General features: G+C 43.0%; 1 protein-coding gene across 10 annotated transcripts in view; it reads right to left on the bottom strand.

The window, feature by feature from the left end:
* SHISAL1 (shisa like 1) overlaps positions 1 to 27,559 on the bottom strand; it is a 186,190-nt gene that overhangs the window by 41,365 nt on the left and 117,266 nt on the right. For 8 of the 10 annotated variants that reach the window (XM_081861060.1, XM_081861058.1, XM_081861054.1 and 5 more), the window contains 2 exons: positions 9,441 to 9,532; positions 1,895 to 1,994 (listed from right to left, as the gene is read on the bottom strand). In XM_081861060.1, coding sequence (XP_081717186.1) covers positions 1,895 to 1,961 — 67 coding nt within the window. In that variant the 5' untranslated portion in view covers positions 1,962 to 1,994; positions 9,441 to 9,532. Of the gene's footprint in view, positions 1 to 1,894; positions 1,998 to 9,440; positions 9,533 to 27,559 lie in introns of all 10 variants that reach the window. The other 2 variants (XM_081861062.1, XM_081861061.1) reach the window with 1 other exon arrangement.

Raw genomic sequence — 27,559 nt, 5'->3', positions numbered from 1 at the left:
TGTACCAGCCTGGGAGTTGGTGCAGTGATGGGGCATTTCTCCTCTCCCTACTGCCCCAGTTTTTGCCCTAGTTGGTGTGAGCACTGGGGTTGTAGATGCTGCACTGGCTATACCACTCCATCAAGTCCTGCTGGTGCTGGCCAGGTGTTAGGACTGCATCCTAAATTGGAAAAAACCTTGGGCAACAAAATGTACAATTTTACTTTGCTACGAAGAGAACACGAGGGGAGGAGAATGCAGATTTCATTGCAAAAGTAAAGACTAATGGCTAACCAGGGCCAAATATTTGCTGTGCTCATATAACAAATGGCATCATTAGATTCCTATAAAACAGTTTCCAAACTATTAGAAAAAGGACAGATGCAAAGTATCACTATTTTCCAGATCTCATATAAGATTTGCAAAATAAAAAAATATAAACATCCAATGGCATTCCCCCGCCCCCCCTTAGCTCAGGCAGATTTCATTTGGCAGTTAGTCTTCTTCTGAAAAGAAAGAAGTAGAACATTTTTGGAAAAGTAATTCCAGTCTTTTATATCTCCATCAAAAGAACAATTGTCTTCTACTGCTGTGATTCTACAGATATCTGGATTAATATTAAATGGATGGGAGAGAACACGACTACACAATGGTCAGCATTGCTGCTGTAGATGGTGGAGTAGTCACCACCCCAGATGAGGAGCTGTAGGCCTATGTTGTCCTACTATTTCACTGAGAACGGCTGTAACTGCTCTGAACAGTCTCAGCAGCCTTGGAAGATAGGGCATTAGAAGTGTGCAGCAGTTTCTGAGCTCCAGAGATGGCTTTGCTTGTTGTGCTACTGATACAGGAGAGGGTAGGGTTACATGCTTGTGCAGTTGGTGCCTGTTGTAAGTTGGGTCCAAATTAATTAGTTACTTGGTTAATTTGCAGCTCAGATATTCTAAGAAGTTGGATTTAACATCAGAAGTCCTCATTAAAAATATGCATTTTTTAAAGTCTTCCAGAAAGGAATATTAGCAGACCTGGGTTTGACCCCTGTCAATCTCAACCTGCTCCAGATTTCCTCAGAACCACTGCTACAACTTCTTATGGAGTGATGGGATTAGAAAAGAAGTTCTACCTGTCATCTTTATTCTTCCCATGCCCACTCAAGGACCATACTCTGCAAATGACTCCACAGCCAACAGGATAGAGACCATATTTGCTTTAAGTGCCATCAGGTTATATAGAACTATGATGTCAAATGGCAAAGGGAAGAACTTAAGGAAGAAGAGATAAGCAGCTGATGAAATTAACTGGCTGACTTACCCAGGTTTCTACTGTATGTTGGAAATGCTATAAATAGTTCATTGGTAGAATTGCATAGTTTCACAGGCCACTTGACTGCTCAGTTTTGGGCAGTGTCAAAATACTAAACATAAAATGCATACAAAACAAAACTCCATTTTAGATTGAGGAAGGAAGATCTGCGGGTATATTCTGTGCCAATACACAACTGGACACAAATTAAGATTCCCCAGCACATCTGGTGCTTATCTGGATGAGACTAAACTTAATGACACTTTTCCATTCGCATTCATGACCAAGTGAAATAAGTCTGACTATAGTATAGCTTGACTGGTGTACGAAAATTGCAGGCTATATTTAACAAAATCCTACTGATTTTTAGTTCTTCTGAATCCTGCTTAATAAACCACTGAATGAATGTAAAGAAGTAAGTCGTATCCATTAACTTCAGTGGGTCTACTCTGAGTTGAATACCACTGAACACTACCCAATATTTAGCAGATATCCTTATCTCTGCAAAACTCTTGGACTGGTTCATTAAGGTGTTTCTGCTGCAGAAAACTAAATGGAAGCATTCTTCTAGAATTTAAAAAGAAACCCAAGCCAAATAAAATACAAGGCTTACCTGCTGGCAAAAGCAAGGAGAAAACAACCATCAGCGTATTTAAGGATTGTAGACCACAACTTGTCATCGTTTTGTTTTCATCAATCCGTTTGAGAATTACCTGCTTAACAAAATGATATTTCAGAGTTAAGTGGCATCAGTGATTTGCATGTGTGCATTCATTTAACTATAAAAAAATATGTTTTTAATGCTTTCTTCAAACTGTAATGCATGATGAGACCCCAAGGCACAATTCTGCAACAACTTTCACACATGTAAGGTTTGTACACTTAAATGCTGCTGAACATGCTCGGCTGCTATGTATAAATTTGACAGGGAATCTTTAAAGAGCACATTCAGGAACAGCAAGGTGGAACAGAAGTATATCCACGGCCCAGTATACCTAAAGGAACATCTCCACCCCCATCATTCAGCCTGGACACTGAGGTTGAGCTCCGAGAGTCTTCTGGCAGTTCCCTCACTGCGAGAAGTGAGGTTACAGGGAACCAGACAGAGGGCCTTCTCGGTAGTGGCACCCACCCTGTGAAATGCCCTCCCATCAGATGTCAAGAAAATAAACAACTATCTGACTTTTAGACGACATCTGAAGGGAAGTTTTTAATGTTTGATGTTTTAGTGTGTTTGATGTTTTAGTGTGTTTGATGTTTTAGTATGCTGTGAGCCACTCAGAGTGGCTGGGGAAACCCAACCAGAGGTATAAATATAATAAATATTTGTTATTATCATTATCATCATGCTGTTGGCAATGATCCCAGTTAGAGGAGGCTATGGTCTGACCTAATATATTCTATCTACACTGTGGTCTGCAGTAGTGTGTTCAGATAATTCCCAATTGTTGGTGCAGACAACTTCATGGTCCCAGTTATCTCATAGTGTTGGGAACCAATCTAGGCATTTCAGGCTACAAGTGGTCAGGTAAAAATGTGTTTCCTTTGATTCCTGGCCAATCAGTGGTGCTAGCTGCCAGGAAGAAGGCACACATCAACTGGGCAATGCAGCAAAGATATCATCTTGATTTGTATACTATGCAAATAAGGCTGCCCAGACGTGGGCAACTGGGCTATGTTAACACTATATAGGAAGCTTCCTTATGCAGAGTCAGACCACTGGGTCCTGCTAATTCACTGTTGTTTACCCTGACTGGCAACAGCTCTTCGGGGTTTCAGACAGGAGTTTCCCAAGCTGTACCTGAAGATTCTGGGGATTCAACTTTTTGGGAACTTTCTGCCTGTAGAGCAGATGCTTTACAACTGAGCTACAACCTTCTCCCCATTTCTCTGTTTCATTTGAGCTTCTCCCTTTTCCATTCCATTCTCTTATCTTACTACTTTCCAGCCTTCTCTTTCCTGCGTTTTCTTTTCCAGGTTTTTAATTTTCGCAGAACTTCCACCTCCCTCTCTGTCCCTTTCTCCTTCTTCACACCAGAGCAAGTCCAAACATTTTGCTCCTCACAGGCTCCAAAAGACGTTGGACTGGCTCCTTGAGATTCAAACTATTTCCATCCCTCACCATGACATATAATGAAATTAAATGGATACACCAAAACATAAAATTGGACATTTAGTACTCTGAAAATGAAGGGGGTGGGGGAAGCTGCCTTTGTTCTCTTGTTCCTCCCTTAATAACAAAAATTAAACCCCAAACATCCTTTCTATCTCCCTGAACCCAGCACATATTGAAACTTTGGATTATAACCTTAGTGGACCTTTTGTTTTTTGCTCCTGCTGTACAGCAGCCTATGCATTAACAATATTGAATTTATTATTATAATAAAACAAAATATTTATATAATGCATTTCAAGTAAATGGCTGTTACTTCAGTAATTCCCACAAATGTTTTGCAAGGTATGTAGGTTAGTACATATTGGGGGGTGGAGTGGGGGGCTTATAATGGAGAAGATAGCAGCTGGCTTAGCTACCTACTCAGTTTGCAGCCAAGGCCAGATTTGAAACTTGGACCTCCCAGCAGGAGCAGACTTTGGTAATATGGCAGCCTGAGTAAGGACAAAATTTGGCACCCCCTCCTAAATGTTTCTTATTTTCACAATAATTCCTTTTGGTGCAGCTGCTTTGTTAGGAATCTTCTCAGTAGGTACCTGTATTATTAATAATAATAATAATAATAATAATATGCACCCCCTTGACTCAGCACCCTGTGTGGGGGGAACCACCCACACCACCCAAATTCTGGCGCTGCTCCCAGTTCTAACCCCACATTACCCCCAGGAATACCAATGGACTAGGTCAACTCCCAAGAGACTGTGATCTACTCACAGAATGAAAAACTGGCAGTTGTTGAGCTTTTTTTAGGGACAGAATACAAAAACTTTATTACAGGGGAAACCTCGCTCACAGAAAGATTGCTTAAGGAAACAGTCAGCATCACAACAAAAACTCCGTCTTCTGTCCTAGCATTCATGCGCAAATGGAGGCCAGGGCAAGGGGTGGGGCCAGAAGCTCATTTGCAAAGGAAAAGGAGCCAGCGATCAACTGCGATCTACCAAAACGTCTCGGGGATTGACCAGTTGATCCTGATTGACCACTTGGGCATTCTTGGACTAGGTGATCAAGAGCCAGATTAGGAGTGGACACTTACAGCCAGCCACGAAACTCATGGGCCGACCTTGGACCAGCCACTGACTCTCAGCCTTTCAGGGCTGCTGCACGAATAAAGCAGGGAAGAGAAAGCCATGTTCGACACCTTAAAGCTCCTTGGAGGAAAAGATGGGGTATACATGTGGCAACATCACCCAAACCCTTCAGAGAATAATGGGAAGTTTGTTGTGGCAAAGAGCTCTGCATTGTGGCATGCCAGGACAGGTGGGGAAGTGGGGACAGGGGGGAGCTGCTGCTCCCTCTGTGGAAGCGGCGTAGCGTGGGTTGTCAGCACCCGGGGCAAGGCAAGTATTTTGCGCCCCCTAACCCGGGGCAAGGCAAGTAATTTGCACCCCTAACCCCTAACCTGCCGCCGCTGACAGCTTCTTCTTGCTGCTGCCTGGGCTGGTCGGGTGTGGTTCTCTCCCGCGCTCAGCGCTGCGCTGGGCGGCCGCTGCACTGTCCCTCCCCCAGATAGTCCCTCCCTCGCTCTCTCTCCGCTCCGCAACGCAACGCACGCCTGGCACCCTCCCCCTCCACAGTGGGCGGCGACCCGGCAGCTCGGATCGGATTCGCACAGCCAGCACTGCAGTGAGAGAGAGTGAGTGAGCCAGGTAGGGGCAGAGAGCTGCGAGTGCGAGTGCGCCCCCCCCTAATGTTGCGCCCAGTGCGGCTGGGCCCCCCTGCACCCCCCACGCTACGCCACTGCTCTGTGGACATTTGGGTGTGAAGAAAAAAGTAGGCATTGCAGATTAGGGGGCAGGCCAAATTTGAACTGAGTTAGAAATAACCACATCTTGGAGGGAAACAGCTCAGCCTATTTCTGAACTCATTCAAGGTAGTGGGGCCGTGCACTTCTAATTGCTCCAGCTCTCTCAGGTGCTTTCAATAACCCTAAGTCATTCTCTTGCCTATTAAAATGATTTACACCAATCCGACAATCTTTATGAGTAAAATATGAATCTTTGAAGCTATGACTCTAGGCTCTTAGTAGGAATGCCTGTCATTGCCATTATTACTGGAGATTTCATTACAGCCATTAAGAACTAATATGTGTGTGTGTGTGTGTGTGTGTGTGTGTGTGTGTGTGTTGAGGGTAGGATGTAAATCACTTTAAAATCTATTTATATGCAGATTGTGTAACTTATAATATTGCCAGAGGGATCATTTGCAAAGGTTGTGGAACTCTCAGATGAATTTGGCCAGATCTCTGGGTACAAAATTCATTTCCAAACATCAGAATGGTTGGGGTATCATATGCAGAAGAATCTTAAGTATGACATTGCCAAAGACATCTAATTCCATGGAAGAAAATCTCAGCTAGATACCTTGGGATTTGGATAACTCAGGAGTTTAATGACTCTAACCTGATGAAAGGAGACAAAGGGTAAAAGAGTATCTGTCCAGTCTGGAAAATTCAACACTTTCTCAGAAAGGAAGAAACTCGGTTATTAAAATAAACATAGTACAATGTATTTCATTTCTATTGCTAAAAGTCTCCTTAGACTGAATGATTAATTGACTAATCCAGAATTATATCTAACATACTTCATTAGCAATTAAAAATAGGTGGTTGGCATTCCTGAATATCAAACAATATTACAACACAGCCATGCTTGGGCACCTAAAACATGGGTTAAAAACTCTTTTTACCAGATACAGAGCAAAATGATCTATCAGCAGATTTTTTCCCCCTGCTACTGGCAAAAGCCTGGGTTTATCACCACTTACTACAATTTACTACAATGCTGAACGTGATAAGAAAGTCTTATTGGGTGACATGAAGCTTTAAGGAGAGACATGGAATGCTCAAATTAGGATAATAATAAAGGAAGGATTGGTAAAGATCTTTTATCAGGTGAAATGGGATCCTGGGTCAAGAGCAGCTGCTCTTTCTTCAATATTTCCAAATGGGCATATTACAAATAGATTACTAAGGCTTAACGTTTCATTAAGGAATCACACAAGTTTTGAAATATTAATTTCAACTGCTAACCAACTGCATAGCGCATAACGCCTGATTTATAAAATAATAGCAAATTTAGGACCATCTGGAAACTATTAAGTGAAATAGGAATTTGATATGTATCACTGGATAGATGCACATGGTTTGGGAATCTCAAAGAAACATTTCTACAATATTAGATAGGTGGTATTTGATACCAGCCAGATTAAACAAGATCTGTCCAAGGCTTAGTGGTCAGTGCTGGAGATGCAAGGCACCTGGAACAAATACATTTCATATTATATGGGCTGGTCTATAGATTAAGACATTTTGAGAAACTGCACTGACAGAAATAAAATTTTATGGGTCAAGATCTCCCCAGAGATCCCGTTACAACATAGATTTGCCATCTTAAGGGTACAGTATTAAATGATGATTTTGAACTGATAGTTCATGTACAGGCTGAAGCTAAAATGGCAATATACCAAAATTGAGAAAATGCTCTTTCACTTTCTACTGATCAGCAGTTGGGATATGGCTTCTTTGATGAAATTGGTAACTATTACCAGGGTAAGAAGAGGTAGGCAGCAAAATAATACGTTTCTGAAAAATGGATTCTGTTTGTTCTTTATTGGAACAACAAAGTACAAGATTTGATCAATATAAATCCATATTATTTTTTGTGGGAAAGGGTATGAAAGTATATAGCACCACACAGTTGGTTTCCACTTGAAGTTTCAGCGTTACACAACTTTGTTTTGTTTCAGTATTATAGGACTTGTAGCCTTTAAGCCATGCAGAATGTGATGGCTATTAGAACAAATAGGAACATCAATCAGTCATCGGTTTCCGCTGTTGAGGCTGAAGAACACTATTAGCTAGTTTGTGTTAGCTGTCTGTGGAAGTACTGGTACAACTCTAGTTACATAAGTTTGGCCTCCTTGTTAGCTACTTCTATGAACAAGCAGCCATGATTAAAAGACAGCATGAATACACCAGGGAACGGAATGAACAAGAGGCAAACTTTTAGTCCAGTTCCTAAAGAACAAAATGGAATGCCATTTACTCATGTTATGGTGAGAAAATGACTAGCGTGTGGGTCAGTGCTCACCCCCTTTTTCCTTCCATCATTCATTATAGGCGCATTAGGATCTACGGTATGTACAATCTATACTTGGCTTTCCGACTAAACACCTGTATTGAAGGGGAAGGGGGCATGTGCTTTGCACAGTTAGCTCTGCCTGCATCCCTCTGCCGATATTTCAACGTGCTTTGGCACGCATTGAACTCTGTGTTTACTCAGGAACTAGAAACTGCATGGCCAGGAATTTATTGTTACTAAAATCTGATTTGCCCATTTTCTCTGGACTGATTTTTTTGGGTGGAAAACAGCAGGAAGGAAAGGGGTTAAAAGAAACCCCCATCAATGCACTGGCAGAGGAAAGGGGGAGGGGGAGCGCACCACCCTGGCACCATTGGGGGGCTACCATCGCGACCACCCCCTGACACGTGCAGCGCACCCCCCACCGCACACCATGCCCCCATAGGCAGCGCACCATGCCCCCAGGATGGACGCCACACCCCCACAGGTGGCATGCTATGCCCCCGGGACACACACCATGCAACCGTGGGCGACGTGCCATGCCCCTGGGACATGCGCTAGCCACCCCCCCCACTGCTCTCCACCCCCAGTGCTGGAGCATGGAGCTTCGCCGCTGCATTAATGTATCCTTCCTAGACGCATCCTGAGGAAAGAATCACAAAATTCCATGTAAAGGTAGTCTGAGCATAAAAAATAAAAGGGTGTGTGTGTGCTCATGTGCACACATATACACAAATTTATGCACTGAGGTGTACACTTGATGTATCTGGCTAAATGGGTTTTGGGGTATGAAAGCTTCTCTGCATTAAACTTTGTTAAGTGTTTAAGATACCACCATCTTTCCCCCCTTTTTTTCTAAACCTGATTGTCAAGATTCATTGGTATATTCCAAGTAGTGGATAGTTTTTCAGATATCTGCTACATATCAGACATTCGTTTAAAAAAGTCATTCGTCAGAAAATGATAGGGCAGAAAGTCACCCAAATTTGACGTTTACCAAGCATCTTAAAATTTTTAGGAGGGCACAAGGAACTGCCAGAAGATTCTGATATTTATTAGTAAATCCGAAGCCTGCGTGCTCTTGGTAAATGATTGAATTTTGTCATCATTTATATTGGCTCGTTTGTAAATGTTATTTTTAAAAAGTCTTATGGCACCATTTCTCATATTTACTGTTACTTTTCAAAACCATTTTTGTTTTCTTTGAAAACATCAGTCATGTCATGCATTTACAATATCATGTTCCAGGATACAGGGATCTGTCTTGTAAAATCAACAGCATATATAAAAATCATGTGCAGCATTGTTGAAGAAAACATTTCTGATTATGTACAAACAATTTTGGAATATGACCCAAACGTATTCATATAAACATGTTCATATACCATGTTCATATCAAGTTACTCTTCAGATAACAAACTTGTCCAAATTGGCCAGCAACCGTTTAAATTTAAAATCTTCTGACTAGACTTCTAGAAAACTCTGAAACAAACAAAGAAATCTATCCCTTGGTGAATTGTATTAATTACAGAATGTAGTGCACATTAGGCCAAACTGAAGACAATTTGTATACACAGACAATCATTTGTTGACCTATTTAAATTTTTTACCAGTCAGACCTATTAAAAAATTTACTGGTGAAATAATAGTAATAATAATAACAATAGTAATAATAATAAAAAATATTATTTCAATGCCACCCATCTGATTGGGTTGCCCCAGCCACTCTTGGTGGCTTCCAACCTAATAAAAGCACAACGAAAAAACCAACATTAAAAACTTCCTGATATATTATTCTGTGAGCATAGTTTGAAATCTAAGCTGAGTAAATGTGTGTCTAGCAGGAATGAAGTTAATTCCTACAGAAATGCAGCCTTTTTATAGATGATTTTATTTTAACGTACCAAACTGAGGACTCAGAATTCTTCATATACTCAAAGTCCATCTTGGCATCTTCAGTAAAAATTATATTGCAGATTTTTGGGTCCAAAAGGTCCTGAGATGAAATAAAAGGAAAACAATGAATAACTCAACAGCAAATGGTTAATGGCCATCTCATCCCTTGCTTTTTCCTGTAAGACCAATTGCAGTCGTCAACACCTATCAGCCAATCACCCATTCCCACCACCTTTCTGAGTAATACCCCTCCCCACCCTCTCACTATATATATAAAGGTCTGGTGACTTCTGTTTCAGTGTATCTGAAGAAGTGTGCATGCACACAAAAGCTCATACCAAGAACAAACTTAGTTTGTCTCTTAGGTGCAACTGGACAATTTTTGTGTTAGTTGTTGGTCTCTGATTTTAATTTTTGTAGCTATTTTGTAGAGAGATAGATAGATAGAGAGAGAGAGAGAGAGAGAGAGAGAGAGAGAGAGAGAGATAGATACATAGATAGATAGATAGATAGATAGATAGAGATAGAGATAGATAGATAACCACTTTGATATTTCTTACGAAAGTAAGGTAACCAAAGAAAATCAGAGAGGAGGACTGGAGAGTTTTATTTTTGCCAACTATTACTACGGCATTTATTTCTAAAGCACAACAAATCTATTAGTGTATGGATTTAATGGGGGACACTCCATGATCAGAGCAACAAGAGAGCTTATTGGTTTTGGCAGCAAAGTTTACTGCAGAGAAAACAAGTAATATGGCCGAAGATTCTCATTAAACTGTTTTCCCCAAAATTAATAAACTAGGGCAATTTTTTAAAAAAATTTATCATTCAATTGATATTCATCTGTGACCTTTTATAATTAGTCAGTTATCTGGCAGCTTTTTTATGGTAACCTTAAACATGAAAATATTCACTCCTTATGCTGACTGCAAGATTCAGTCTGAAAATGCACACAAGATGGAGTGTGTGACCTTGAGATCATATCTCTTCATCTTTCCTTTCAGATCACAGAATGATCATGTTGTTGTTGTTTAGTCATTTAGTCGTGTCCGACTCTTTGTGACCCTATGGACCAGAGCACCCCAGGCACTTCTGTCTTCCACTGCCTCCCGCAGTTTAGTCAAACTCATGCTGGTAGCTTCAAGAACACTGTCCCACCATCTCGTCCTCTGTCGTCCCCTTCTCCTTGTGGCCTCCATCTTTCCCAACATCAGGGTATTTTCCAGGGAGTCGTCTCTTCTCATGAGGTGGCCAAAGTACTGGAGCCTCAGCTTCAGGATCTGTCCTTCCAGTGAGCACTCAGGGCTGATTTCCTTCAGAATGGATAGGTTTGATCTTCTTGCAGTCCATGGGACTCTCAAGAGTCTCCTCCAGCACCATAATTCAAAAGCATCAATTCTTCGGCGATCAGCCTTCTTGATGGTCCAGCTCTCACTTTCATACATCACTACTGGGAAAACCATAGCTTTTACTATACGGACCTTTGTTGGCAAGGTGATGTCTCTGCTTTTTAATATGCTGTCTAGGTTTGTCATTGCTTTGCTCCCAAGAAGCAGGCGTCTTTTAATTTCGTGGCTGCTGTCACCATCTGCAGTGATCATGGAGCCCAAGAAAGTAAAATCTCTCACTGCCTCCATTTCTTCCCCTTCTATTTGCCAGGAGGTGATGGGCCCAGTGGCCATGATCTTTGTTTTTTTTATGTTGAGCTTCAAACCATATTTTGCGCTCTCCTCTTTCACCCTCATTAAAAGGTTCTTTAATTCCTCCTCACTTTCTGCCATCAATGTTGTGTCATCTGCATATCTGAAGTTGTTGATATTTCTTCCGGCAATCTTAATTCCAGCTAGGGATTCATCTAGCCCAGCCTTTCGCATAATGAATTCTGCATATAAGTTAAATAAGCAGGGAGACAAAATGCAGCCTTGTTGTACTCCTTTCCCAATTTTGAACCAATCAGTTGTTCCATATCCAGTTCTAACTGTAGCTTCTTGTCCCACATAGAGATTTCTCAGGAGACAGATGAGGTGATCTGGAAGTGCCATAGTTTGCCATGGTCGACACAGTCAAAGGCTTTTGCATAGTCAATGAAGCAGAAGTAGATGTCTTTCTGGAACTCTCTAGCTTTCTCCATAATCCAGCGCATGTTTGCAATTTGGTCTCTGGTTCCTCTGCCCCTTCAAAATCCAGCTTGCACTTCTGGGAGTTCTCGGTCCACATACTGCTTGAGCCTACCTTGTAGAATTTTAAGCATAACCTTGCTAGCGTGTGAAATGAGTGCAATTGTGCGGTAGTTGGAGCATTCTTTGGCACTGCCCTTCTTTGGGATTGGGATATAAACTGATCTTCTCCAATTCTCTGGCCACTGCTGAGTTTTCCAAACTTGCTGGCATATTGAGTGTAGCACCTTAACAGCATCATCTTTTAAAATTTTAAATAGTTCAGCTGGAATATCATCACTTCCACTGGCCTTGTTATTAGCAGTGCTTTCTAAGGCCCATTTGACTTCACTCTCCAGGATGTCTGGCTCAAGGTCAGCAACCACACTACCTGGGGTGTACGAGCCATCCATATCTTTCTGGTATAATTCCTCTGTGTATTCTTGCCACCTCTTCTTGATGTCTTCTCCTTCTGTTAGGTCCTTACCACTTTTTTCCTTTATTATGGTAATCTTGGTACAAAATGTTCCTTTCATATCTCCAATTTTCTTGAACAGATCTCTGGTTCTTCCCATTCTGTTGTTTTTCTCTATTTCTTTGCATTGCTTGTTTAAGAAGGCCTTCTTCCTTGCTATTTTTTGGAAATCTGCATTCAATTTCCTGTATCTTTCACTATCTCCCTCGCATTTTGCTTGCCTTCTCTCCCCTGCTATTTGTAAGGCCTCGTTGGACAGTCACTTTGCTTTCTTGCAGTTCCTTTTCATTGGGATGGTTTTCGTTGCTGCCTCCTGTATAATGTTGCGAGCCTCCATCCATAGTTCTTCAGGCACTCTGTACAGCAAATCTAAATCCTTAAACCTGTTCCTCACTTCCACTGTGTATTCATAAGGGATTTGATTTAGATTGTATCTTACCGGCCCAGTGGTTTTTCCTACTTTCTTCAGTTTAAGCTTGAATTTTGCTATAAGAAGCTGATGATCTGAGCCACAGTCAGCTCCAGGTCTTGTTTTTGCTGACTGTATAGAGCTTCTCCATCTTTGGCTGCAGAGAATATAATCAATCTGATTTTGATGCTGCCCATCTGGTGATGTCCATGTGTAGAGTCGTCTCTTGTGTTGTTGGAAAAGCGTGTTTGTGATGACCAGCTTGTTCTCTTGACAGAACGCTATTAAGCCTTTGCCCTGCTTCGTTTTGATCTCCAAGGCCAAACTTGCCAGTTGTTCCTTTTATCTCTTGATTCCCTACTTTAGCATTCCAATCCCCTATGATGAAAAGAACATCCTTATGTGTCACTTCTATAAGGTGTTGTAAGTCTTCATAGAATTGCTCAATTTCAGTTTCTTCAGCACCAGTAGTTGGTGCATAAACTTGGATTAAAGGTAAAGGTAAAGGTACCCCTGCCCGTACGGGCCAGTCATGTCCGACTCTAGGGTTGTGTGCCCATCTCACTTAAGAGGCCGTGGGCCAGCGCTGTCCGGAGACACTTCCGGGTCACGTGGCCAGCGTGACGAAGCTGCAGCTGGCGAGCCAGCACCAGCGCAGCACACGTAAACGTCGTTTACCTTCCCACTATAAAGAGGTACCTATTTATCTACTGGATTACTGTGATGTTAAAATGTTAAATCGTTGGATTATTTTGATTGTTGTTAGCCGCCCTGAGCCCAGCTTCGGCTGGGGAGGGCGGGATATAAATAAAATTTATTATTATTATTATTGCCTTGGATTCGTATCGAGATCATTCTATCATTTTTGAGATTGCATCCCAGTACAGCTCTCGCCACTCTTTTGTTGACTATGAGGGCCACTCCATTTCTTTTATGGGATTCTTGCCCACAGTAGTAGATATGATGGTCATCCGAACTGAATTCGCCCATTCCCGTCCATTTTAGTTCACTGATGCCCAGGATGTCAATATTTATTCTTGCCATCTCATTTTTGACCACATCCAACTTACCAAGGTTCATGGTTCTTACATTCCAGGTTCCTATGCAATATTTTTCTTTACAGCATTGGACTTTCCTTTCACTTCCAGGCATATCCGCAACTGAGTGTCCTTTCGGCTTTGGCCCAGCCGCTTCATCAGCTCTGAATCTACTTGTACTTGTCCTCCGCTATTCCCCAGTAGCATGTTGGACGCCTTTCGACCTGAAGGGCTCATCTTCCAGCGTCATAACTTTTTTATGCCTGTTGTCTTTGTCCATGGAGTTTTCTTGACAGGGATACTGGAGTGGCTTGCCGGTTCCTCCTCCAGGTGGATCACGTTTGGTCAAAACTCTCCACTATGACCTGTCCATCTTGGGTGCCCTGCTCGGCATAGTTCATAGCAAGGCAGTGATCCATGAAGGGGAGAATGATCATAAGGTCTATATATTCATAGCCCGTGATATCATTCATTAGTTTAATGAAATGCTTACTAGTACAGTATATGTAAGTGTTTCAGGCATTGCCACCAGAGACAAACCAGGTGTAAAGGTATCCCTGCCCGTACGGGCCAGTCTTGACAGACTCTAGGGTTGTGCGCTCATCTCACTCTAGAGGCCGGGAGCCAGCGCTGTCCGCAGACACTTCCGGGTCACGTGGCCAGCGTGATGAAGCTGCTCCGGCGAACCGGCACCAGAGCAGCACACGGAAACGCCATTTACCTTCCCGCTATAAAGCGGTACCTATTTATCTACTTGCACCTAAGGGTGCTTTCGAACTGCTAGGTGGGCAGGAGCTGGGACCGAATGACGGGAGCTCACCCCGCCGCGGGGATTTGAATTGCCGACCATGCGATCGGCAAGTCCTAGGCGCTGAGGTTTTACCCACAGTGCCACCCGCGTCCCTATAAACCAGGTGTACTGGGAGGTAATCACCTGGAGGTTGTTTTTTTTTATGTACTTGCAGGTAGGAGATAGAATGTAAGTGATGCTCAAACAAACAGAATATTATTTGCAAATTCATGTACAGTATATCAAGTGTTCTGAACTGTTTGAACTGCTCAACGTGCCTGATAGGGGTCTGCTTGGAAGCCTCGGTTCCTAATGGTGTCTGTGTTAAGGCCAATTCATGTCACACTTTTCTAAAACAAAATTGCTCCAAGTGGCACACAATCTGCCAGGTGGGTGACATTATAAAAACAACAGGAACAAAACCAGATACTGGTTTCTAAGAGAAGATGAAGAAGCAGTTGCATTCCAAGGTAGTAAGTTAAAAGGTCTTAAGCAGATGGCAGAACGCAGACTGACAGGTCGGTGTATTCTCCATTGACTCATGAAGCGAAATATGTCAAAGTGTAGAAGGGATCCTTTTCAAACTAGGCAGTACTTCTACAGAAGAATAACTGAAGGAGGCTATTTCTCAGAATAGGTACCGTCTAGTTTGAAAATAATCCTCTCCACACACCCTGACATAGTCACTTTATGAGCTGATGCAGAATACACAGCAAAAACATGAGAGGTGTGGGATCAAGTGGAAAAAACCACCAGCACAACCAAAACCAGATACTATAGAATTAAATTACATGGAGTAGCATAGAATGGAGCCACGAGGAAAAGAGAAAACCACACCATTCCTGTAATGTTAGAATTGAGCCTTAATGAAGATAAATGACTTTGTTCAGGCATAAATCTAAATTGCTGGAGGAATGAGCCTGGGTGAGTCTTGAACTCTCCCCCCCCCCCCCAGTCTGCTGCTGCCACAGGCGTGAAGAGTAGACTGGACATTTTTCGCTTCCTTTTTCAGCTAACTGGTGACTTGTTTTGTCTGAACTGAAAACTCTGCTTAGTGTTTCTATTTCACAACCAGAAGTTGGCTCATTTCCTGAAACCAGGGGTGGGGAGCCAAATGTGGTCCTTCAACCCTGAGAATTCTCCCTACGCCACACCCTTCCCTGGCCCTGCGCCATGTTCTTGTAGGGCCTGGATGTACCCTCCAAGTGTGATAAGGCCTCTGGATTGACTATGTGGAGGAGAGACAGATGTGGGTGTAGAAAAGTCTGACTTTTACGCAGCTGGAATGTAGCCTCTCTCTGATTGGCTACCTAGACAGACAGGGGTGGGTGGAGCCAGCACTTTGGGAAGGAGAATAAAAGGAGCTGTTTCTGAGAGAGGATTCAGAGAGGAAGATGGTTTAAGAGAGAAAGAAAGTTGGTCCTGGTCTGTGTGCGTAACATCCACCCTGGGGCAAATATCTACAGTAGGAGAAAGGAGTCTCTGAGCTTAGATAGGAAGACGGTGTTGAGTGTCTTGGGAGAGCATTCAGACAGGAGTTAACCGGAGGGTTGAGTTGGAGCCAGGAGAAGGAGAAGCTGTGAGGATAAAGTCTCCTTGGTCTCCTTCCAGTCAGGAGGGGAGAGATCTTCCAGAAAGAGAAGACTCCCAAACCAGGAAAAAAGGGGGGCGTGGGGATCCCCTGGGTCTGTTAAGACTGCCAGAGGTATCTCAGGAGTATGACTGATCAAAGGCTGGGAAACAGACAGAAAGTATCACCTCCTTGTTTAAGAACCAAAGTATTAAGCTGTAACACCTACACAGCAACTAAGTTAAGCAACAGAAGTGAAAGAAGTGGAAATAAACTGAGCATTTACCACCTAGTCTATAAACTTGTAACATCTAACTGAGAAGTAATAACTGATATAGCTGTACATTTATTACTTTGTTTAGAAGCCGGTATCATCCACTAGATTAAGTATAATTATTAATAAGTTAACAGTTCCCTGAAAGAACATTATCTCCTGACACTTCGTTCTGTAAAATAAAACTTTCTTTATTGGTTCAACTCCTGCCTGAGTCTTCAAGGATATAAGTTTACCCTCACACAAAAACAATACAATAACACATGGTGGCTATATTTAGAGCATATGTAGGTGGGATCTGCCAGAATTGGTAGCCAGAGCAGTAGGATCTGCTACACATGCCAATAAAATCTACTTTGGAGAATATTACAGCTCATCCAGTCAATAGACAATAAGACATACATGAACAACAACCTTGGTTGTAAATCAAGTAGGAGTTACGTAATCACGACATAGCTTGAATTGAAATGTTTCATCTATGAAAAGAGACACAGCTGTATTCTCTGCCACACTTGCCAGATCATTTGCAGCTGGGTTTGTTATAGCCCTTGGCCTTTTGTTATGTCATCGTTTTTCAATACTGTCACCACTGGATTAGAATTAATTAATACTGGCCCATGTAAACAGATCACAGCAGTAGTGAAACAGGTATGTGGCCACAGTACCAGGAACAATGCAAGGAATCTGTCCATTCCCAATACAGTGGTACCTCAGGTTACAGACTCCGCTAACCCAGACGTAGTACCTCGGGATAAGAACTTTATCTCAGGATGAGAACAGAAATCATGCAGCAGCAGTATGGCGGCACCATTAGCTGAAGTGGTACCTCAGGTTAAGAACAAACCTCCAGAACGAATTAAGTTAATAACCAGAGGTACCACTGTTTTGTGGGGTCCTGCCGCAGCTCACATTATATACAAACCAATGTCAAAGTTTTGTGCTAGGTAATACATTTAAATCACCAAAGGTCTCACATATCTTAATGATTATAGAAATGAATATTATTAAATAGCAAAATTATAAAATGCTTCTAGAAAAGGATAACTACATCTAGAAAACAGTGCATGGCTTACATCTAGGCATTAACATGAAATGCGTTGGAAAGCCAAACTGTCACCCAAGCCATCCAATGTCCAAGGTGCCAGCTTGGATTCGGATGAAGTGGGTGGACCAAGTTAGCAAAAATCTAGCATACTCTTCAGATCAAATTCCAAGCTGCTACCTTGCCTCCCCAAATCCCTCCACTGCTCCCCTAAACCACCAATCTCTGCACCTCCCAACCCAGTTTCAGCACTTAGCTTCAGATTATGAATATTTGAGAACCCCAAGCTGCCTTCTCCCCAAATGGCACTGCTCACCTTCCAAATATCTTACCTGTAGGGACAGTTCTGCTCTCCAATATCACTAGATAGCTAGAGGGCTTTTCCAACCCTTTCCATGAAAATGCTGACAAACTGTGCACTCCATTCTAATGCAATCCACTTTGCTCCATATTCCTAAAGACTCCTCAAAATGGAAAAGGAACAGTCTTTGTTGCTGCAAGAAGCAGCAGCTACTGGCGAATCAGCTCTCCCTAAGGGTTTGCTGTTCCTAGCCTCCTTGAAGATGGTTCAAGAATCCATGCAGGCCAAGGAGCACTCCAGTTGGACACCCCAACCGGCCAGATAACCTCCTTGCTAGGCTTTGTGTGTGGCAACCCTGACTTACATGCATAGCAGGCAAAGTTTTGACTTCAATTAATAAGCTCCTAGCTTGACTTCAATTTCCCACCTCTGATTCCAGAACAAAAAACTAATTACTGCATGCCACCAGGGGAGCAGACACTACGAATTAAAACCTGCATCCTTTTGTCAAGCAAGACAAGGCAGAAGTTCCATGTAATGACAGATTAGAACTTTCCAAGAGAACCTAAAACTATACAAAGGGAAAAGTTGGTGAGGAGGATGGGCTCTCTCAAAGTTGACAGGCAAAAGGGGAAAATGCAGGGAGGGAATAAAGAGAATGCTGGTGACAGAAGGTTGAATGAGCTCGTACAACCCCCTCACATTTTTTGGACTTTAGACTCTTTTGCCTGCCCAAGCAGCAATGTTACCTCAGTTCCTGTCCAGTTCCCAATGAATTATTAATTCATTGGAATTAAATCATAATTCAATGAATGAATTATGTCACTCATAATATACTGGTAAATGAAGTGTTTATAAACAGTTTGGGTCAAACATATCATCCTGCCTGCACCTTAAGATGTGCTCCACAGGTTCTTCTGATGCGCCCACTCAGTTAAGGTCAGTTAAGGTGACTATGAGTGGGAGGACCCATGGCTATGGAACTCCCATGTTCTCTCTGGTTCTGGAAAAGAATTGGAATCTAGAGTAAGAGGCTGGTAGAAGAAAGGAAAGCTCCCAGGTGAGAGCTAGAAGGGCTCTCCACTTTCTGTGTGGGACAAGGGTTAAGAATCACCCTTTGAGACCTTTTGTGTTCTCTTTTCCCTTTCCCTTTCTCTCTCTGTTTTGGTTTTTATTCAGATTAGTCTCTTTTATCTTATTGTATTATGAAAAAGCTTTAACAAAATCATATTTTAAAAAAGGGAAAAAATGTAACGTTAAGTTTTTATAATGTTTTAAATTTTGTGCTATTTTGTCTTCCGTTTTGAATCTGAGCCATTTTGGATGGAGGAGCCAAAATATTTTAAATAAAATAAATGCAAATAAATAAAGATGAGTCTCACTTGAACAAGGTTTATCAGCTTGAAAGAGGACAAACAATAGGATTTGGAATGGTTTTTGTAAACTACTAAAGCTTTGACTTTGAAGGAAAATAAATTGACAGAGCTATCATACGACAGGAGAGATCTTCAGTTATGAGTGAGGTCCACCTCCAAGACTCCTAGAATAGCCACAAAGAAGCTGTGATCTGCTAACAGTTTTTATATTACTATTGCTGTTGCCTTTATGAAAAGTGGCAGAATGTCTACATCAACTTCTCTGTCTTAAAACCTTATTACAAGGGACCACTTCAAATGAAAACTCTTATGAACTGTGCTCCGACAAAGACACAAGGCTGAATGACTTTTGGAGAGCTAATAAACTCCTTTACAAGGAAGTCAAGAAGTAATCCAAACTGGAACATCTGCAATTTTCCTTTTTCCCCTTGCCACATCCTCTTGACAATTATAGAACACAACAATTCATGCTCCCCAAAGAACAAAACAGCTGAGAACATACAGGCAAGAACTACTGATGCACAAAAAAGATTTCCCTTACTGGATATTTGCTGCTCACTGCATGAATGAAACAGGGTCATTCAGAAATCCAGGCAGTGCTCATTGCTCATGAAAACAGCCAGAGCCTCTAGCTCAAGCAGACTGACTAAGCTCTGAATATGTATTCATCTGTGAATTAGCCAACACGGGATATTATTATTCCTAAAAATAGTCAATATCAATGTGGAAACTCAAGTGACAGGAAGGTCATGCCAACCAATATGTGAAACATAATTTTAACCTTCCTTTCTTCTTGACTGCCAAATTATGTAGTTTCTAAAATTCAGGGTATATGGCTGAAAGACAGTGAATATTTCTAATGCAAGGTGGTCAAGACAGTGCCTGTAGCAAAGCACGTTTATGGAACTACCAACACCATAGGATATTCAGGAGAACGTGTAACATTTTTAATGTTTTAATAATATATTATATCTTGCCAATTTTATGTATTGCACTTATAGCCAGATCATTATAGCGGCTTACATGCAGCTCTCAAGCTACCACCCACCTGGGCCTTGACCTGCTCAGCTTTAAAAGTCATGAACTCTTGAACCATTCTCTAAGACAAGTTGCTTAATATAGGGCAGAACTTTCCAAGCTTTTCATGTTGGTGACACATTTGTAGACATTCACCATTAAGCCCATTTCCCAACTACATTTGCTGAATTATGCAGAACAGGATGTTTTCTCTTAATATTTCAATACTAAATGAACATCAAGAAGAACTTGCAACCTCCGGCCACTTTCCCCAACAGTCGGTTATACAAGCAAGGTATTCAGAAGGGTCTGCCAAAAGCACTGTTTGGAGGCGAAAAAAGATACAGCCCTGGTTATTTCCTGGGAAGCTAGAGCTGTCAGTGACAAGACAACCTCCATAGTCTTCCTTTTCCACTGTTGTTGTTTTTTTGTTTTTTTAATGAGGAGCTTGGAGGTGAAATGTTAACTATTTCTAAACAGACAGACTGAAACCAGCTCTCTGAACGTTCTAAGTCTTCTGAAGAGCAGAAACTTTTGGAGCAGCCTTGTTTCAGGGAAGCCCTGCTTTGCATTGGACAGACTCCAAATCATTCTGAAGCAGCCCACTTAGATTCTGGATTTGGGCATTGTCTGAAGTGGAGACACATGCCTATTGGGCCATTTGAATTAAACATTTTGCTCCCAACATGAAATAAGTTTCTCATCAGGTACAGAATGTGCAAAATTAAGGGGAATGTATTTCTTGGTACTGCATAGCTTACATTTTGATACTGTTACAGCCAGCAGCATTACATATACAGTGGTACCTCGGGTTATATATGCTTCAGGTTACATATGCTTCAGGTTACATACGCTTCAGGTTACAGACTCGATAACCCAGAAATAGTGCTTCAGGTTAAGAACTTTGCTTCAGGATGAGAACAGAAATCACACGGCGGCAGCGGGAGGCGCCCCATTAGCTAAAGTGGTGCTTCAGGTTAAGAACAGTTTCAGGTTAAGAACTGACCTCCGGAACGAATTAAGTACTTAACCTGAGGTACCACTGTAGTGAGGCTTCTGAACAAAAACCCTACATATACCGTAATCTGTGATGTGAATTTACCATGCTGCTCTTCAATATCAAACACAATATTGGCTTTCTCTCTTTCATAAACCAACCACAATATAAACATACTGCAAAGCCATCGCAAAAATGTCAGCACACATGTGAAAAGCGCAATAAATTCTAACCTTTAGAGAATGACTATCTTTACAAAAAAGAACAAGAGCGTTAATGAAAACTTGGGTTGGTGTTTTTTTAAAACACACACACACACACACACACACACACAAGTAACTTAGCAGCACTACGACAAGAAATGTACCAAGCACAAGATTGCTGATTTGGAGGTCTAAAAAGAGGGACAAGCAAATCCTGGTGCCTCTGCTTTGGGAATATTCTGAAAAGTGGATCAATATGCTAGATGTCTGAAAATGTAATTCGGACTCAGTCTCAACTGGGCTCCTATGAATCAGCAAATGTTTACTACTTTTAGTGTTTGACGTTTCACTGTGTTTTTTATATTCTGTTGGGAGCCACCCAGAGTGGCTGGGGCAACCCAGTCAGATGGGTGGGTTATAAGTAATAAATTGTTGTGGTGGTGGTGAGGGAAATTCCTGCCTCAGGGAACAAAAGGGTGGAACTTCCAGAGAACTCCTGAAGAGCTGAGAGTGTCTACTAGCAGTTCCTAATAAAGTGGTACCTCGGGTTACGTACTTAATTTGTTCCGGAGGTCCGTTCTTAACCTGAAACTGTTCTTAACCTGAGGTACCACTTTAGCTAATGGGGCCTCCCGCTGCCGCCGCGTCACTGGAGCACGATTTCTGTTCTCATCCTGAAGCAAAGTTCTTAACCTGAGGTGTTATTTCTGGGTTAGCGGAGTCTGTAACCTGAAGCGTCTGTAACCCGAGGTACCACTCTAAGGTTAATTGCTATGCTAGATTGCAAAATCTCAGTCTAGGACACCAAATTGTTTGCTTAGCACCACATAGTAGCAGCACAACCTGCCTTTAAAAAGGGGGGTGGGGAGCAAGAGATACTACATTCCACCAAGAACAGCAAAGGAACAAGAGTGTTAGAAGGCAACAATTAGATGTCTATAGCAGCAGCTCTCATTTCAATTTCTTAGACTCAGTGCACACACAAAGTAGCACAAGACCCTGCAACTGCATTCAGACCATGAATTGGAAGCCTTCCTGGTTATGGTCACCACCAGGTAATCACGTGAAGATTCCTAAAAATGTTCACCCAGCTATTCAACACTGAGGAAAAGTTATTCCCCACCCTCTTAAAGGTTAGCGCTACAGTGGAGACTGGCTTCAACATCAAAAGCCTGGGTAAATAAAAATGGCTCAGCCTGGCACCTAAAACCTGACAACAGTGGCACAAGGCATGTTTCACAGAGAGGGAGCTATCACTGAAAAGCTCATTCTTAGGCAGCAGACCTCCCCCACTCCCTTGGCACACAGAGAAGGTCCTTTGACGAAGACGGCAGGATCAGGGCTGGTTCATGTCAGAAGCGGTGGTCCTTCATGTACTGAGATCCTGAGTCACGTGTATTATTATTTTTATATAATAAAATATATGTTGAGCCTTGATGAGGTTGTTATACTGGAGTTCCTTGAGACACAAGATCCTGCTGTGCTACTTAGGCTGCAAACAGCCTTAACACAGTATCATATTTTTATATTACATTAGAGTCAGCATCAAATACTCTTCATTTACACACATGTGACATAACTGTAGCCCATTTGGCCTTAATATTAGATTAGTCAAGTGATTTTTATAATTGTAGGAAGGTTAAATATTGTGGCAAACCACAAATGAGGGGGGAATGCCATTATTATTTATTAATCATTAAATTTGCATGCCACCCTTGATCTGAAGTTCTCATGGTGATTTGTAGCATAAATAACATCAATTGATTGAAACACAGAGGTAGAAAGTTAACAAGAAAAGGAACAGAAATAGCCAAGCTGTTGATTAATATATTTCAGCCATGAAAAGGGAACAAATAATGAAATCAAGTGCAATAAAAGCCTTAATGCAAAACACACACATCGAGGCTTAATTCAAGCTGAATGACTGCATTAGTATAAAGAAAGATTATTTTTCAAATTTAGGCTGCAGGAGAATGGTTACAGCTGATTACAGTGGTGCCCCGCAAGACGAACGCCTCGCAAGACGGAAAACCCGCTAGACGAAAGGGTTTTCCGTTTTGGAGGCGCTTCGCAAGACGAATTTCCCTATGGGCTTGCTTCGCAAGACGACAGCCCATAGGGAAATCTCCGGGACAGTGGGGAAGCGCAGCTCGTCTTCCCCGCTGTCCTCGGACCTCCTCCGAAGCCTGGCGGCGGGGCGGGGACACCTCCTCCCGCCGCCGGGCTTCGGAAGGATGCCCCGATGCCGGGCGGCGAGGCGGGAACGCCTCCCCCCGCCGCCCGGCATCGGAACGATGTCCCGAAGCCGAGCGGCGGGGCGGGAACGCCTCCCCCCGCCGCCCGGCTTCGGGGCGGGAAAGCCTCCCCCCGCCGCCCGGCTTCGGGGCATCGTCCCGATGCCGGGCGGCAGGGCAGGAACGCCTCCCCCCGCCGCCCGGCTTCGGGGCATCGTCCCGATGCCGGGCGGCGGGGCGAGAAAGCCTCCCCCCGCCGCCTGGCATCGGAACGATGTCCCGAAGCCGGGCGGCGGGGCCGCGAAGCCTGGGCGCGCTGGCAACTCTCCGCAAGGAGCACTCCCGCTGCTTGCGGAGAGGTCCGCGAAGCCTGTCCTGGACCTCTTCTGAAGGCAGACGGGGGGCAAAAGTCTTTGTCCCCCCCTGCTTGCCTTCCCAGGGGCTTTTAAATCGCCGGACAGCGGAGAAGTCCTCCGCTGTCCCGGGCGATTTTAAAATGCCGCCCGCCAGAAGAGGTCGGGGGAAGGCGGTTTCCATAGGAACGCATTAATTGATTTTCAATGCATTCCTATGGAAAACCGTGCATCGCAAGACGAAAAACTCGCAAGACGAAGAGACTTGCGGAACGAATTAATTTCGTCTTGCGAGGCACCACTGTACTTTCAGTCATTCTTCAGTGCTCTCTCATTAGTAATGACATGTAAGGCAGACTGAAAGAAAGTCATCATTTCTCAGATGACCAGAAGTTTGTTGCAAGAATAGAAATGATACCATAATGCATATACCCTTCCTTATATACTGGGTCAAAGCACAGAAAGAGCCAAGCGGTTTAGACCTATTGCAACTTGTTTTGTGCAATGGCCTTTCCTTGCTCTGATACATAACAGCACAAAGGATCAATGTGGGGTTCTTTCAAAGGTGGTCTCATACCAGTCTTGGTATTGCTCTCCCTCCCTCCTTCTCAAATTCACAGATAACTAGCAGTAGTCCACTCAATAAACTCCCCGGGCAAACCTTCATCAGTCATGATAAATAACGATTGGGCAGATTGAGGATGAACAATCCCAAGCACATTTGTCTGCCTTTTCTAGTGTCAATAAGCTGAAGTTCATCGGATGTAGCAAGATTAAGAGGGTCTGGACCACTGAGGATTTGGTATCCCAATTTAGCACCCCAAATCAGTACGGCTGTAAGGAATTTTACCTAAAAAGCACTTCCTAAAATGACCACAGTATTTTTTTCAATTTGGGGGCAGGGGAGTCAAAAACCCAAAACTATGAGGATAAGGCTAAAGCAGTTATTTTGCCACTCAGAGAGCTGTGCTGAAGGAAAAGGCTACGATGATGATGCAGAGGAATAATCTCTGCCACCACTGACATAGGCCTTCAATCACACTCTGCGTCATGTTTGGTCAAATTCATTTTAGGGCTTCTTCCACTTGCCCTCTGGCCCTCGTTCCCAGACCTGCCTTACCAGCCAAGCCTAACATACCGAGAAGGAATTTTCACTCAGCCGCAAAAGGTAGGAGCTTCTGTGTCTACACCCAAATTGTCTTCTGTAGAGACTCAGCCCACTAAGCGCCCCCAACTGAATATAGCAGACCCACTGAATGGTACGCCAATAAAATGAATTTCTACAATTTACCCCAAGCTATCTTGTGGGGGTCTTGTGTGAGGGAAACTTCAATTTAGGGGGTGTCAGGCAGGAGTTGAGCAAACAAGAAAACTTTTATTTACAAAAAGAGGTTGGTGAAACAAAGTTGGGTCAGGGGATGCGTGCTTTCAGGGAGAAGTTAACTTATTACTTAAACTAAATATAAAGATGTCAAAGCTTTTCTTAAACTTCACTTGCTAAAAAATCAGCCAGTACGCTTCAGGTAGATGTCCAGGTTTCTAGAATAGGTGGTAAAATACTTAACTTGGTTTCTGTTACTTCACTCTCATTCCTTTACTTAGTTGTGTCAGGTGTGACAGTTAAATACTTTGGAGACAGCACAGCTTCCTTCACGGCTTAATACTTTGGTTCATGAGCGAGGGGCACTTTCCATCAGTTACCCGCTCTCTTAACAACCCCACTCCTGAGTTACAGTGGTACCTCAGGTTAAGTACTTAATTCGTTCCGGAGGTCCATACTTAACCTGAAACTGTTCTTAACCTGAAGCACCACTTTAGCTAATGGGGCCTCCCGCTGCTGCGTCGCCGCCGGAGCATGATTTCTGTTCTCATCTTGAAGCAAAGTTCTTAACCTGAAGCACTATTTCTGGGTTAGCGGAGTCTGTAACCTGAAGCGTATGTAACCTGAAGCGTATGTAACCCGAGGTACCACTGTATTCGAATTAGTATAGCAGACCCAGGGAGTCTGTCTTCCCACAGGTTCTCCCTCTCCTGGCTCAGACACAGCCCTCCAGGTAACTCTGGTCTGTCCCCTTTCCCTAGACACTCAGCCTGGTCTTCCTATCTAAGCTGCAAAGCTCTTTCCTCTTTCTATAGTCTCCTCAGAGCAGATGTTCAACTCAAATCAGAACCAATTCTCCCTCAGACAAGCCCTATCCTAATCCCTATCTCTCATCTCAAATCAAGCCCTATCTCCCCAACTAAACCCTATCCTAATCCCTATCTAAAAACTGCCTCAGAAACTGCTACTTTTATTCCCCCTCCCGAAACTCCCCCCCCTAACAATCCTCTAAGGCCCAGCATGTAGATCAATCAACCTGCAGAGGTAATCCACCCTAATCCATCCACTACCCTTGTGGAAATGAGGAGAAACATTTTTTTAAAAAAAGATCTCTTGCACCAAAGGCATTCCAGGTGTTCATCAAAAGATTTCAGGGTGGTGTACAAAACAAACTAATCCGCTTAACATATAAATTGAACTTAAAACCAACCAACAAACACAAGATACAAATAAGAAGCCCCGAACTGCAGGGGGTGGGGGGACAGAATAGGCATGGCTTCTCACAAAGCTTTTAGAGTTCTTTGAGAATGTCAACAAGCATATAGACAGACAACATGAACTTCCAACTTGCAAAAAACTTTTGATAAAATAATTCTGTATTTTAAAAAATCTTAAACTTAGTAGTCATGGGATAAGACAAGATGTTAAACTATGAAATTTACATTCATGTTGGCTAATAATGACGATGCTTGATGATGATGATGATGATGATAATGCTGTCAATGGCTGCTAGCCACAAGGACTATGTTCCAACTGCAGAGTGAGAGGCAGTTTGCCTTAGAATACCATTTGCTGGGAATTAGAAGTGTAAGAGTGCTGCTATACTCAGGTAGGCATCCGGCTGAGCACTGTGAAAGCAGGATACTGGACTACCTGTGTCTTTGGTCTGATGCGCAGGACAAAGTTTCAAAAAGCAGCTAAAATCCAAAATGCCTTGGTCAATTCCAGATGTGCCTCCATGGAGGAGCAAGTTTCGAAAGGTCAGGGCAGCAACACAGAAAAGGCCTGCTATTAAGAGGGTGCTTGGAGCAGGGCTTCTGCAGAAGCTCTTAAGACAGGCTGGTATGAGAAGACACACCTCCCTCGGGTATTTGGGCCCCAAGCCATCTAGAGCTTTAATTGTCAAGCACCGGCACCTAAAGCTGTGCTCAGAATCAATCAGGCAGACCAAACAGATCTTTCAGAAGAGGTATAATATCAAGTCAAGCTATACCCATCAAAATTATAGCAGCTGAACTTTCCACCCACTGGAGCAGCCCCACAAAAAAACACATTACAGTAATCCAACTGAGAGAGGTTAACCGGAGCATGCATCAATGTAGGAACAGTCACACTAAAGGCACTCTAGGCCACTGAGACTATTTGGGTCTCACATGACATTGCTGGATCAAGGAATTGTTCTGTCCTAGGCAGAATGCAAGGGCTGAGTTCTAACCAAAATGGCAACATGTGCCAACCACAGAATCCAGAAAGGGTCACAAACCACTAATCTTGCTGCAGTATCTTGTAGCAAAGTCAATCAAGCTGAGATCAGGTTTCAGCAGAGTAAGGTCAAACAAGCCAAGGCTGGGCTCCAGTGAGTATGGTAAGACAAAGCCAAGATTAGATCCTACTAGGAAGTCATTAGTTTGCACCAGGCGTCTTATTGGGAAGACCCAGTTTTCTGAGTGCATGTTCTGGAAGTTGGGCAATAGGGGCAGTACAGGATTCCTTCTGGTGTACTGACCTCCCCGCTGCACCAAGGATTCCCTGCCCGAGCTGCTTCAGGTCGTGGCAGATGTTCTCCTGG

The sequence above is a fragment of the Podarcis erhardii genome, assembly GCF_964252035.2.
Source record: "Podarcis erhardii genome assembly, chromosome: 5".
Taxonomy (NCBI): domain Eukaryota; kingdom Metazoa; phylum Chordata; class Lepidosauria; order Squamata; family Lacertidae; genus Podarcis; species Podarcis erhardii.
Note: the sequence above shows the minus strand (reverse complement) of the source record. Positions and strands in the feature narration are given on the sequence as shown.